Consider the following 15464-nt stretch of genomic DNA (forward strand, 5'->3'; position numbering starts at 1 on the left):
GAATCTTTTATAGATCTTTTAGATGTATATGAGAAGGTGGTGTAATGCACTTTTACTTCAGGACAAAAATATCTGAAAAATATATATATAATACTTTGGGAGATAAATCAGTTAATTAGTTGTTAATAATATTTTTTTTATTAAAAACACTAAAATAGTAGAGAGCGTAACTGATTTCAGCCAAAAGGAAGGAATGGGTGACATATGTATTTTGTTTGTTGGAAGAGCTCAATTGCCATTGGCTAAAAACTTAGATTAAATGAGCGAATAGAAGATGTTCCTTGATTTACACACTGTAGTCATCTTCCAAACAATGTGCATAATACATGTTTGCCATTTTTATTGTGCCAGAGGTAGCATAAGTGCACCCAAAAGCAGTGTACAAGACTTGCGGAGAGCCTGCAAATCAAATATTCATTTCTAAACTCTTCCTGAGTTCAAATTTAAATTTAGTATTGTTATTTGTAAATGAATATGAACTTGTTTTCTCTATTCTGCTTTATTTGAGGTCTGAAAGCTCTGCATCTACTTCATTATCTTGACCATTTCTCATTTTCTGCATTCCTGGGAGAAATGTTGTCAGTAGTTAGAATAAATAGAATAAAGTGAAGTAGTGCTGGTCGGTATACCGTGGAGGGAAATAGAACCGGTATGTCTTTCTCTCATACCACCATACCACTAGAGGCGCTGCTGAGCTGTGGAGTCAAACACTGGTCTAGCTCTGTTCTGCTTGGAGAGAAATCAGAGCAGCTCCTGCTTCTGTTTCTACTGTATGAGTGTTTTTATCCCAGTAAAATAGAGCAGTAACTACAACCCTTTTAAATATATTAATACTGTAAAGGATGATTTGAATCTAGTTTTTGACTGGAGAATAATAATAACATAGTTATAAACTTGTGTCTTACTTGTGCAAAAGAGCTTTTGAGAAATATCTCCTTGAATACTTAAACACTGAGTAGTTTATTTACATTTATAATGTACATGGAAATATTTAAAATATTTTTAGGTCTATTGTTTACATTCTTCTGCTGTTTTTCTGATAATAAAGTCTGATTTCTTCATATATTGTTTAATTTTGTGGGATAAAGTAAACCCTATACTAAGCAAAGCCTTCAAAGCCTTAGTGTTTTATATTATATGTACTCCTAACAGTACAGTAACTCACAAACCTATATTAAAGCCCAGTCATGCAAAAAAAAATATATATATAATAATAATAATAAAAAAATAATAATAATTTAAAACATCTTGAAAAATACAGTGATATGTATTTTTGGCCATACCGCTCAGCACTATTTTAAAGTGGATCAACTACATATTCATAACACACACACACACATATATATATATATATATATATATACATATATAAGGGTATCCTACAGTGCCTTCACATTTGCGAAAAATTGCAAATACGTATATGAGATCATATTGCACAGGACAGCGAGAGAAAAATGACACACCTTTTGATTTGCACAGGATTGATATAACCTGAGTTTATTTTCATGGCTTGTTTTACAGAAAACTGTAAAAGGCAGATGAATCTTTAATAGATCTTTAGTCAAACTGTCCAGTTCATAAAAATGAGTGATGTGGCATATTTTGAGTGGGAATAAAATCACTGGGAAACTCTGTTAATAATTACAATAACTGACCTCTCTTTAGAGTGAAAGTATTATGTATCACAATACTAGATCACAACGTGAACATTTATGACATTTATGTCATACTAAATATGCAAAATAGTTATGCAGTCATTATTGCTCATGACACTAGTGCTCATACTGTAACAGTAACATTGTATTTCAACAATAAATACAGTCTAACTCTTCTCCAGTTTCTCTGTTTGAGAGCATTTACTGAATCAGAGTATTTAATTCTATATATGCTTGTGTCTCTGACAGCCTCTCAGACTGAGAGCTTTAATGTTTGCTTATTATCTTTCCGGAAACATAAGGAAACTATGACATCACAGAAAACAGAGATGACTAGTCTAGGCTGCGGAAACGTTTATTACATCATTTGCATAATAAAAGTGTTGTAATCATGAAAACTGCAGGGAGCAGGTAGCAGGAGGGCAGAGAATCCTGAATCCATTACCCGAGCAGCAGGTTAAAGAGGCGGGGCGAAGATTCAGACACAGATACATTCTGCAGGAAGTGATTTCCCTGGGGTATCAAACGGCTTTGTGATTCATCTTGTTCTCTTCCTCTGTCTGTGTCTCTTTTCGTTCCGTCTAGTTCGCAGAAGAATACTAGACAGAGGTAATGGGCGAGGCTGCTTACGATTTCTTGATCAGAAGAGGACTCAGGAAAACACTCAGCTCAGTGCAATTAGCGTTTCCGTTCACCCTCTTCTCCATCAACAGTCTGCCCTATACTTTCCTCTTTACCTTTTAACTAAAGCATCGCCTGTTTCTCTACCAATCAGCTGATTGCAATTAGTGTTTCTGAGATTCGACTCGTTGAGCCAAATTAATTAAAAGTCAGGCGGAGCGCCGCATCCGAGTGAAGAGAGCGAGTGCAGAGCTCTCAGAGAGATGTGCAGATGAGAAGAGCCCTTAAGGGTGAGGTGCTGATAGAAGATTCTGGATAGATAAGACCCAAAGGAAGACACGTCGACTCACAGCACAGCTGCTTCTGACATATGCAAATACATGACACATCTTCAAAGATGCCTCTGTGTCTGTTATCACACATGTGGAACGAGCAACACGTGAACCATGACAGTCAGTGAGCAAAGTGTCATTTAAAAGGAATCTCTTTCTATATGTTTCTTTTTTTACCATTTTATTCTTGATCACCCTTTTCTTTCTATCTATCTATCTATCTATCTATCTATCTATCTATCTATCTATCTATCTATCTATCTATCTATCTATCTATCTATCTATCTATCTATCTATCTATCTATCTATCTTTCTTTCTTCTTTTTGCCTCTATTTCTTCCCTTTAGCTTCCGAATATACCTGTTTATTCTTTCTTGTTTACTTTCTATATCATTTTTTTTCCTTACATTTTCTCTCTTATTTTTACTCCCTCTAATCTCTTTCACTTTTATTTCTATTTTTCTTCTGCAAATCTTTCTTTTTTTTCTTAATTTCTTTCTTACATGTAAATCTCTTTGCCTGAGGCTTTTTGAGTCAATATTTAAACATAAAGACAATAAACAACGATATTCAGAATGTAGTCTACAATAAATATATGAAGAAATAAATAACTAAATAAATAGAAACTATATAGAAACTATAGAACATCTCTAGAGGTTTTAAAGACTATGACAGATAACCTGAAAAATGCCAACTAAATAAAAAAAACAGTAGTTTAAATTCGTATTTAAATATGCATTGTAAAATGACTGTCTGTGTCTTTTAGTAATGATAACAGGTGTGTGTGTGTGTGTGTGTGTGTGTGTGTGTTACCTATAGTAGTGATAACAGTTCCAGCAAAGAAGAAAGAGCTGCTGAGATCCCATAAACTCGTCTGATTGGACGCATATCCTGATGGGTTCACTCCTACTCGGATTGCATGAATCACTTCCTACAACAGAAGAAAGGATATTATTATTAACATACAGTACATTCATACATTTAGATCCTTAAACATCCTTATATTGAATAACATGTTTTTACTGCATCAGTTACTGACCTTTGTTTGTGGTCTCTAATTATGCAAAAGGTCATACAGTGTATACAGTATTTAATTACATCATCAATTATGATATTTCTTTTGTCTATGCTCATCACTTATTTGCTTAATATTATTTATTCTTTTTTTTTCCAGGTAAACAGTAACACACATACACATATACACTGTTAAGTATAACAGAACAACTTATCTTATCAGAGATTATAAATAGACACAAATGTTGCAACAAAAAAAAAAACTAACAAAGCAAAAATTGTATATACATATTTATCTTTGTAGCCTACTATGTATATAAATCTTTTACTAAAATCAGTTAAATTAAATTCAATCCTAATTTCAACTTTTGTAATTGTTGGTATGTTGTCATGTTTAACATATGTAAGATGATACTGATATCATAAACAGAAAATCTCCATATACTGCCCTGCATGTTGTTAATGTTTAACAAAAGAACTTATTAGGATTAAATCTAAATCAATTTGTTGACTTAACTGAAGATGAATTAATGTACATAAATACAGTTAATGGGTTCGTTTTCATGTATGAATAATCAGATAACTGCAGAAAATCAGATGTTGTCAGTAATCTGATCAATGTGTTCATTTTTATATGGGTAAAAAGGCAATGATAAAATATTGTGTTTCATGGGCAATGGGACTTTCCACTTTTCTACTTTCCACAGTACCTTTCCGTAAACATGGACCCACTCTACCAGCAATATGGATCATACTTTTTTTATAATTTCTCATAGTAGACACTTCTTCCCTTCTGACCACTTTCTTAATATTAATGCAAGGACTGCATAAGTCTTTTTTAAAAGAGCATCTCTCCTATCTAGTTATGTTTGCATGCATACAGAGACTTACAAAAGTGAAAGAAGTCAGAGTAAGCGTTTACATGCCCTGAAAAAAATATGATCCAGCTTTATCAGATTTATTGATCAGGTTTTTATTTATCTGATCTGAGAACATGGTGTAAGGGGGCGCCGAGCGCTGCCACTATGAGCAGGAGGTCGCAGGTTTGAACCCGCGCTCATGCAGCTTTGCCATCAAGCTGCCGGCGCTCAGAGGAAGCAAAATTGGCCCTGCTCCCTCCGGGTGGGTAGATGGCGCTCTCTCCTCACATCACTCCTACGGTGATGTCCACAGCACAGGGCGTCTGTGAGCTGATGTATCAGAACCGAGTCGCTGCGCTTTCCTCCGAGCGCGCTGTGATGCTCGGTAATGCTGCATCAGCAGCAGCTCGAAAAGATGCGGTGACTGACTTCACATGTATCGGAGGAAGCATGTGTTAGTCTTCACCCTCCTGGTGTGTTGGGGCATTACTAGTGATAGGGGGAGTCCTAATGAGTGGGTTGGGTAATTGGCCGTGTAAATTGGGGAGAAAATGGAAAAAAAAAAGAATATGGTGTATGCTGATTAAATGAACACTTGATGTAGAAATCCGACTATGAACAGATTATGAAGATGTAAATGAACTCACTGATCTATTATTCATTTATTCATTGCCATCTGTTTGGTAAGTGCAGTTCATGTGTTCACATTCACATCAGGGGCGTGACCACAATAAATGTTAAACCATTACCGTGATATTAGCAAAAAAATTAGGGTTACTGAGAACTTCACAATGCTGGAAATGGACCATACACACACACACACACACACACACACACACACACTCACACACACACACTGACACCTAAATGACCTCAGCAAACATCTCTGTAGCAGACAGGTCAAAGAACACTGATCACAACCTGTTTGTCGGGCATCTCGTCCTAACCATGGAGACACTGTTCTCATTAAAAGACAGTTAATGAGGTCAAACGAGGAGCAGCCTGACTAATTTTCACACAACACCTGTCCACTCGTAACGTATTAGTTACAGCCTGCATGCATGCGGAGAGAGAGAGAGAGGGAGAGAGCGAGAGAGAGAGAGAGAGAGAGAGAGAGTAAGTGTGTGTGTGTGTCTGAAGCCTCAGAAGACCTTTATAGTGTGAAACTGCATATTGTGTGAGATAAAACGCTCTCTGTGTGAAAAAATGAATGCCATTTTCATTATTCAGCTCTATAGTAAACAGAAGTGTTCTCTAGTTTATACGCTCTGTTCTGTGGACAGGATCACGACTCTGCGGAGGGGATGGGGAGGGGCAGGTCATGTGTGGATAATATTCATTGATCTGTTGATGCTGTCACTGTTTTCTTCTCCCAAGCTTTTATCTGTGTTCTCTAATGTTTACCTTCTTATCTCTTCTTATCTGTCCGAGTCGTTCCGGCTTCAGATAGATCGTACACAGCAGGACTGCCCAGGAGCACCACATACCAGCTCGCTACACATGTTGTAACCCTTGTGTTGTATTAAGGGTCAAAAGTGACCCACTACCATGTTTAGCAGCAGAAAAAAGACCTTAAACTATCTTTTTCCAACTTGAATTTGTATGATTTTTTCCTAAAGGTACCCATTCATTAGAAAGAGTGATACTTTGTTTTAGTTTATGTTTCCATGTGGGCTGTACACCACTAGGGTACAAAGATTGTCTGATGGGTCATTTTTGACCTGTAAATTATAAAAGCATTTAAACACTATAAATCTCTCTAATACACACATCATCAAACATCATAAGGATGACTCCAGGGCCAACAGTGTGTTCAGCTTCCCATGTCCAGAGCATTTCCTCCCATCCACCTTTCTCCTGTTCATCACACCAGCCATCGAAAAAATCATCTGGGCGAATTCACAATTCAATTAGGCTGCTTTATTTAGGGGCTTTGGTAGGACGGGTAAACAGAATGTGAAGATCGCATAAGGGTTAATGTTGTATAATGAACACACTAGGGGTGTGACAAGATCTCGTGGTACGAGATCTCGCAAGATAAAAAAAAAAAAAACTTGATTTATCAGGGCAAATTATGCCCTGTGTCACTCAGTCTTAGGGCTGTTTGGACAAACTGTTAAACTTCTGGATCTCAGAACGCTGTGGGAGAACGGAGGTGTGCTATTCATCAAAGATAAGTACTTTTTATCATGTAATTTTTACACCGGAATTCAGAAACTCAGAAAAGTGAAAGAAGTCAGAGTAAGCGTTTAAATGCCCTGAAAAAAATATGATCCAGTTTTATCAGATTTACTGATTAGATTTTAAGACCTTAAACTGATCTAAGATCAATTCAATCTAAAGAGATGCAAAAGCCGTATGTGGCCACCAGTTCAAGTGAGCATAACTGTATCACTGTCTCTGCATGGAGAAAATCACACCTTCTTTCCTTCCATCACTCAGTATGACACTAACCAGCATAGGCATCTATTAGCTGACAATAGAACAGGCAGTTAGCACTAACAGCACTTTAAAAACCTGCGGTTATGCATAGCAACCAATGGAGTTCCAGCTCATGAGTGAGAATTAGCAATGACACAATTGGGGAGTTTCTACAGTGACTGTTATTATAAATAATTTCTCTAACTATACATTACTTAACTCTATTAGAGGAAACTGATATACTAGTGCTTCTCAAAAAAAAAAAGTATGTAAACCATTTGGGATTACCCTTTGGATTTCTGCATAAATTGATCATTAAATGTGTTCTGATCTTCATCTAAGTCACAACAATAGTCTGCTTAAACTAATACCACACAAAAAAGTACGTGTTTGCATGGTTTTATTGAACACAGCATGTTATCATTCACAGTGAGGGGGGGGGGGGGGGAGTATGTGAACCACTAGGTTAAAGACTTTTCTAAGAGCTAAATGGAGTCAGGATGTAATGAGATTGGATGTGTTGGTTAAAGCTGCCCTGCCCTATAATAAAAACACACACCAGTTTTGAGTTTGCTGTTCTTAAGGAGCATTGCTTGATGTGAGTTATGCCTCACACAAAAGACCTCTCAGAAGACCTATGTTCAAGAAATGTTGACTTACAAAAGTATCTCTAACAGTCTTGATGTTCACGTGTCCACAGTAAGACAGACGGTCTACAAATGGAGAAAGTTCAGCACTGTTGCTACTCTCTCTAGGTGTGGTCATCCTGTAAAGATGACTGCAAGAGCACAGCGCAGAATGATCAATGAGGTGAGGAAGAATCTTAGAGTCTCCTAGAGCTAAAGACTTACAGAAATCTCTGGCACATGCTAACATTTTTGTTGACAAATCTACAATAAAGAAAACATTAAAGAAGAATGGAGTTCATGGTAGGACATGGAGAAAGCTACTGCTGTCCAACAAAACACATTCAAATTAAATATTGTGTCCCGTATTGAACCAATATGTGAAGTGATTTGTTCTCTATTTCCATAAATGTTCACATAAATAATATACAGGGGCTGGACAATGAAACTAAAACACCTGGTTTTAGACCACAATAATTTATTGTCCTGACGGACAGTTCTGGTTGAAACAGGAGAGTTAAGGTGCAAACTGAATTCTGCCGTCATTTGAGCAGCCGTGGTTTTATGTTTTTTTGGCTTCAATCCGGGTTAGCTCCCGAACATCCCTTTCAGACAACTTAACCTCAGACAAGCATCCACAGTTAATCCTTTTGGATGTGGTTGGTCCTTTTTGGTGGTATGCTGACGTTACCCTGGATACCGTGGCTCTTGAAACATCAAAAGACTTGCTGTCTTGGTCACAGATGCGCCAGCAAGACGTGCACCAACAATTTGTCCTCTTTTGAACTCTGATATGTCACCCATAATTTTGTGTGCATTGTAATATTTTGAGCAAAACTGTGCTCTTACCCTACTAATTGAACCTTCACACTCTGCTCTTACTGGTGCAATAATGTGCAATTAATGAAGATTGACCACCAGGCTGCTCCAATTTAGCCATGAAACCTCCCACACTAAAATAACAGGTGTTTCAGTTTCATTGTCCAACCCCTGTATGTATGTACATATAAAAATATTTGGAATTATCTATTTACTATTCGGTGGGCGTCCCTTATTTTCATTTCTGAAAGCAACCCTATGCATATGTAACTGAATGAAAGAAGCATGTGGACTGAGGCTGCAGAGTAATATTACAGGGATTTTCATAAATATGACTCAGCAATACATAGTAGCCCACGTCACCAGACCTGGAGTAGCAGTGACAGAGATGCTATTATCCCAAATTCAGGTCAGTGGAACATCCACATTATATCAAATCTAACATTTAAAGACAATAATGCTACATAATATTGCTTTGAGCAAAGAACATAATATAGCATTTTTTTTTAAAAACAGCATTCCATTGAGAGAAACAGCTGTAAATTACACATGTCCTTTGGGGGTTTTCTTGCACATTGCAGGGAAAGCATACAGATTACCTGCCTACAGAAAGAAAATCTAACTACCCTGAGACATGAGTAATGTGTACGCTCTGAGCTGGGGGTGCATTTATCTGGATGGACACAATACATAATGACAAGTATAATCCAACTGCAATTTCCTCTGACCTGGTGAACTGCACCAAAACATGCGATAAGAGTTCACAACACAAAATATATACAACAGAGATACTGAAAACACCCAAAAATCTGACCCGAAAGCAAAAGACTGCAATGACATTAGATAGTATTACAGTGATAATAGAAAAATGGAGACACCATCAAATCGAGAGATGTACAGTAAAAGAGAGCGGGAGAGAGAGAGTGTGTCATGACCTGGTTGCTGTCCGTGGTGCTTAAATGCACATTTTGCTCTTTTTAAAATGATCCCCCTCCATTCCCTAAATAATGAATAACTGAGATTCATCATGAATAAAAGGCCAGGTCATGAAACACACACACATACACACACACACACACACACACACACACACACACACACACACACACATAGTCATCAGACGTTACTTTGAAAAAGTAATTAGTTATAGTTACTAGTTACTTCTCCAAAAAAGTAACTGAGTTTCTAACTGAGTTACTCCACTGTAAAAGTAACTAGTTACTAGGGGTGTGACAAGACACTAATATCACGAGACGAGACGAGACACGATATTGGGTTCATGAGAACGAGACGAGATTTAAAAATAAAATTTTAAAGAAAACGTCAAAAATGAAAAATGAAAACTGGAGTTTTATTTGACAAAATCATAAAACGCAAACTTAACCGACTGGTTTTTTATAAGAAATAGAAATAAGAATAAGAATAAAAAATTTAAATAAAACTTATCTAGGTCTTATTTAGTGCAAACAATAAGTGCAAACCATAACCAGTCATATTAAGACTATGGTTTGTAATTTTTTCTCCTAAATCTCTTGTAATTTAACTATGCATAACCATAACCAGTCATATTAAGACTATGCTTGAAGTGCATAGGGGCGCTGCACTACAGGGGGCGCCAAATGAAAGCCCCAAATCAATTTTCTCTCAGGAGAAACAGCCAATCCCGCTTAAAAATCCACACGTTTTAATCTCGCGAGATCTCGTGCTACGAGATCTCGTCACACCCCTACTAGTTACTAGTGAAAATACCTATTGCATTACTTTTGTGTTACTCGCCCCCGTAACCCACGTAGTTACGCAGTTTATTTCAACGCCAGTATTCCCATCACTGATAGACAACTCAACAATCTATCAACCCAACAAGTCGTCAATGCCAATTAACAAAAGGGCTTAAAGGGCTTTAAGACCTGAAAGTGATATTCTGCAACACTAACAACACCTATATACATACTAAACCCTTCAACTCACATAACAATAACACACACACTACATACACATTTATCAAAATCATATTGCTGATTTTGAAGTAGCATACACATGCTGTTTCTCCAGAGCTGCAAAGTGCTGCATAAGCACAGAGCTGTAAGCTATAAGAAAAGATTAATATTCCTTGGAACAGAGTCTGAAGACATATGTTTCACACTCTGTAGATTGCATGGCTTTCTGTAGGTCAGCAAAAAAGACCCCCAATGTGTGTCTATGGGCCCTATTTTAGCGATCTAAGCGGTCTTCTTTCAGAGCGGATAAATCAGATTCCAGGTTATGTTCAGTCAAAGAGAGAGAGAGAGAGAGAGAGAGAGAGAGAGAGAGAGAGCTCTTAGTCAGAAACTTTTCTTTAACTACACACTTTGTTTTTACTATGAGTAAATGAGCTACAGAGGTCTGAGTTTTCAATGAACAGGATTTCACCCTTTCTCTGATCGATATCGATATTACTGACTTTTATTCAGTGAGTTTAACTTGTCTTTCTGTTTCTTAATACCAGATAAAATCACTCTGCCACCATTAAGCCAGCCAATTTTCCGGGAATATTAATCCAGCACAAAGTCTTGATCTGCAGTACAGAGGATGGTAACTTGCTCTTACAGCCTACAACATGACCTGGCAACCAACAACTGTATCAAATGTTACTGACTACCCAAGCGAAGGTAGCTTTGGTAAGCGAAACTTCACACTGATGGTGAGTGAGTGTGCAAATAAATAATGCCAACAGGAACCAATAGGGAAAATATACTTTTTGTGTAATATATCAAGAAATGTTAAGTAAACTTTATTTTATTTTTTTGTGTGTCATCTGTTTAGTGTAGGTAATATTTTTTTTTCTGAATATGTGGTGAACTGAACCCAAATATTTTTAGATCATAAGGTGAAAATGATTAGTAATATTTATTATCTTTCCTCAAGTATGTTTTACTGACTAAAATTAGGTAACACATGGATTTTACTCAAAATTTTAATACTACAGTCACCATCCATCATATTTATTTGCATATGTTCTGGAAATGTCTTTTGATTGTAAAATTTGGGAAATAAGTGATATTCTGATATACTGAAAGTTTAATACAATTGGTATCTATGCTTATGTTTCCTAAATGAATAAACTCTAATTTGTATATGAAGATGATACAGTGCAAGATACTGTTCTCTGCATTTACTGCTGCTAAAAAGACAATACTACAAAACTGGATCACACCTGGACATCACATAAAATCATTTTGGATGGTTAATTCACTCCAATATACACAACATAGCAAAAATGTACCTAAATGTTCAACTGCTCGACTTCACCTTAACTGTTGAAACATGACAGATTTGTGTGTTTGTTAGGCCAACCACTTCCTGTCTGCCTACGATTGACTCTAATTCAGTGACTCAGAACTACACTCCCCAGAATCCCCCTGTGCTCTCTCCATCAGACTCTCCCAGTCACGTGCCACTGCCTCTCACGAACTCTCCGTCATACTAACTAGTCTGATTGTTCTCACCTGTGCTGCCCTGTATAAACACCTCTCATTTCCTGTTCTCTGTGCCTGGTGTTGAATCTGGTTTCTAGCTCTTCTAACTCGCATTCTCTTTATCTTCTTTCCCTTTCGTTTATGAGCTCTGCCTGTTTGTTTACTGACTACTGCTTTAGCTTAGCCCCTCTGTTTATGATTGTGTTCTGGTTTAGACCCTTGGCTGTTTTTGGATCTTGCTCTCTGCCTTGCTTATGGTTTGTGCTGTTAATCTTCTGTTTTTGACCTTCTGCTTCAACCAATCTGGTATGTCGTTTATTTATGCTGCCTTACTGTTGTTAGCTACACCTGTGCTTGGTGATACTGTTACTATCTTTAATAAATTCTCTGACTTTAATGTGCATGTGTCTCACCTGTGTCTGGCATTCGTGACAGTGTTGTAAATGTTGGATTTTCTGCAAGGTATGCTCTGAACTCAGACACTTGCTCATAGCTAGCTTTATCACTTAATTGCACCTACAGAATAATTGCACCTACAGAAACATTTGTGATTTATGCTTCATTATTTATTTTCTGGCTGTCTGTTGCTACCCATTCCCTTTTTGTTCAGATTTTGGGAGACGATAAAATTCCTGATCACAAAAAAAACACCCATCTATTTATTATTTTGTAGATTTTGGTAATTTAGTCATTTCGTTTTTTACCTTCAACACTTTTTGGCTTCCAACTTGCCTGTTCAGCTTTGGGTCCTCATAAATCATACCTTCAGCAAAACCCTCCTGGCTTGGATTCCTGTGAGGACCATTAAGCCCTTTCAACTGATCTGTAGTGTAACAACTTGTGTGCTGACGTTCATCTGTTTTACTCCCCTGCTGTGTTCCTTTATTGGCTTCCTGCAGCTTCCAGTGATCTTTGTTTCCAAAGAGGTCAGATACCTTTATTTATGAACATTTAGTTGATAGGAAGAAACTTGCAGTTTTACTTCTGCATGGTTGTGTTTATGGGGAGCTGTGGATTTTTTTTACTTATTGATTGCATGTCTTATCTAAAAATAGAACAGGACTGTCTGTAACACATAATAATGAGACTGCTACACTCAAGCCTAATGCCAGACATGGGCTACAGAGGTACAATTTTGGGTAGCAGAGAACTTAGAAGGATACATCAGTTGCGCCCTAAAAATCACTACTAGGGCCCTGGTCAATTGCGTATCTTGTGTCGGTGTCTCTTTGGTATTGTAAGGGGCACAAAAAATATGCCTTGCGCAGCTTTGAACGAGCAAAAGGCATGTACAAATTTTCTTAATTAATCATGGGTGTGTGAAATAAACCAATCAGTGTGTCAGTATTCATTTCCTTTAAGAAGCAGATGTGCTATGACTTTGGCTCATACTTATCTTAAGTGTGCAGCGCTTTTGTACGTCTCAGCAGAGGAAACTGACATGCACGTTTACGCTGTGAAGGTAGCCAGCAGTTCATTTAAGAGAACAGCAATGTTATTTTATTCTTTATTTTATTCTTTACTCTTCTAATAATTAATAGAATTGCCAAAGACACAGGGCACCCCACTAACTGGTGCGCTATAGATCATTAAAATAGGGCTCTATTTATTTAACAAGCTGGTGTGTAGACGCACAGCACCCCTTTTTGGCTAAAATAGGATTGGACAGCTGATTGCTGACTGTTGTCTGGGTTTTAATCAGTCAGTGGTGCACCTGTATTTCCCACCACCAACAACACACTTTACTTCCAGACCACCACGCCCGTCAGGGTAGATTTATTCCTGAAATCAGAAGCTATTTTAACAATGGTGCAAGGCGTGTAAAGTGTGATGATGCATCCTATACATAATGCTTTCCATGATTCTTATATTATCAAATCTTATCACAGAAGGATTTTCATATTTCAGACACAGACTGACAGGCCATCTCATGAATAAATGCATAAATCAACATTATTCTTCTCCATAACCATTTAATGTCCTTAACTAATTGCTATTTTAGTAAATGACCTGATCATGCAGCTTTACAGCTTGAACACACAGGTCAGTACTATCAGTACTTCAAACAATATCCAGACATTAAAATGCCTTTTAAATCTCATGTTCAGCTGTTTTTATTGTTTTTAGTGATGGAGAACATGGCCATTAAAATACCAATCTGCCAAAGTCAGAGCACACCTGGCTCTTAAAGGGAATAACAAGTGACACACTGATTGGTTTATTTAATGTTAACAAGGTGTACTTTTCCCGACGTTACGATAGCAAAGGCACACTGACAAGCTATGCGGTGCAGGGTTGACGGCTCACCTATAGAGATAGATTGCTAGTTTTTAAAATAGACAATTCCATTCATCAAAACAGCTGCGTCTTTAACATGCTAATGAAAAATGGTGATGCGTTTAAATGTGAAAATTCCACCAAAAACAGTGGGGAGTCATTTGAAAAATGGATCACAAATAAAAGTCATACTATTGAAAAACACAGTGATTTCTAGTGGACTGTATTAGCTATTTACATTTCTGCTGATTGGTAGAGATGGCACAATCAACCTGGGTTAAGTTCTACACCCTTTTTAAATGAGATAAAGTGATGCAAATGTGCTCTACCATATGATTGAGCATCAGTTAAAGAATTAAAGTAATATAATATCTGTGTATGTGTGCTTCTTTGTAGCCATTACTGTTGACCCCTTGCTTCTAACAGTGTTTTAGTTTGTGGGTGTGTTTGAATTTCCATTGTGACATTGTACCAATTCAGACCAGTGTGTGTGTGCGCGTATGAGTGTGTGCCAGAGGTATTATGTACCTGACCCTAGTTAACATAAGCTTATTTGTAATGTTAATGTGGATTCTCTAATAGATCCATTTGATGCTTTGACTCGGCAGCTGTGTGGGGAGGACAGGTCACACTTGCATATGAACATATGACCCAACCAATAGCCGAGGGGTGTGAGAGATCTCTCTCCTAAGCTATTACACACACACACACACCATCAGACATAAGTATACTGGCCCTGGCATACCCTGTGGGCTTAACAGCTGTTAGTGACTCTGATAGCATGTGAAGGAAGGGTGAGAGGGGTTGAGGCTGAGGAGAAAGAGAAAAAGAGAGAAAGAGAAAGAGAGAGAGAGAGACCACAGGGTAGCAGAGGAACAGAGGTGAGGTCAGCCAGTCCTTTTTAAAGCAGGTCATCCTGCACCAGCTCGCGGTTTTCTCCTACGCGGCTGCTGGACGCTTTAATTGCTACCATACTGAGCTCACTTCAGTTGTCAAAACTCTGGCAAGACTTCTAATTATCGCTCTGTGTGTCTCTCTGCATCTCTCTCTCTCTCTCTGTTCCTCTCTCTCTCTGTCCTTCTCTCTCTCATATCCTATCCTGTCACCCAATAACTCATATTGCACTATATAGTTGCTGCAAAGAACTGACTGAAGAATAGCTATAAATCATTTGAGAATTTGCTGTTGATAAAATCAGGAAATCATTTAATCACTTCTGAAGAAATTCAATAAGAAAACATGGCACACTGGTGAACCTTCCCACTAGTGACGTGCCGACTGAAAATATTCCAAAAGGGCATGGACAGCTCATCCAGGAGGTCATAAAAGAACCCAGAAAAACATTTAAAGAACTGCAGGTTATTTTTAATGTTTCAATAATAAG

At 37.5% G+C, this 15464-nt stretch overlaps 1 protein-coding gene across 1 annotated transcript in view; it reads right to left on the minus strand.

The window, feature by feature from the left end:
- Nucleotides 1-15464, minus strand: part of kcnk2b (potassium channel, subfamily K, member 2b) — a 77930-nt gene that overhangs the window by 40440 nt on the left and 22026 nt on the right. The window contains exon 3 of the mRNA XM_049479040.1: nt 3422-3539. Coding sequence (XP_049334997.1) covers nt 3422-3539 — 118 coding nt within the window. The remainder of the gene's footprint in view (nt 1-3421; nt 3540-15464) is intronic.

The sequence above is a fragment of the Astyanax mexicanus genome, chromosome 1 (genome assembly GCF_023375975.1).
Source record: "Astyanax mexicanus isolate ESR-SI-001 chromosome 1, AstMex3_surface, whole genome shotgun sequence".
NCBI classification, from domain to species: Eukaryota; Metazoa; Chordata; class Actinopteri; order Characiformes; family Acestrorhamphidae; genus Astyanax; species Astyanax mexicanus.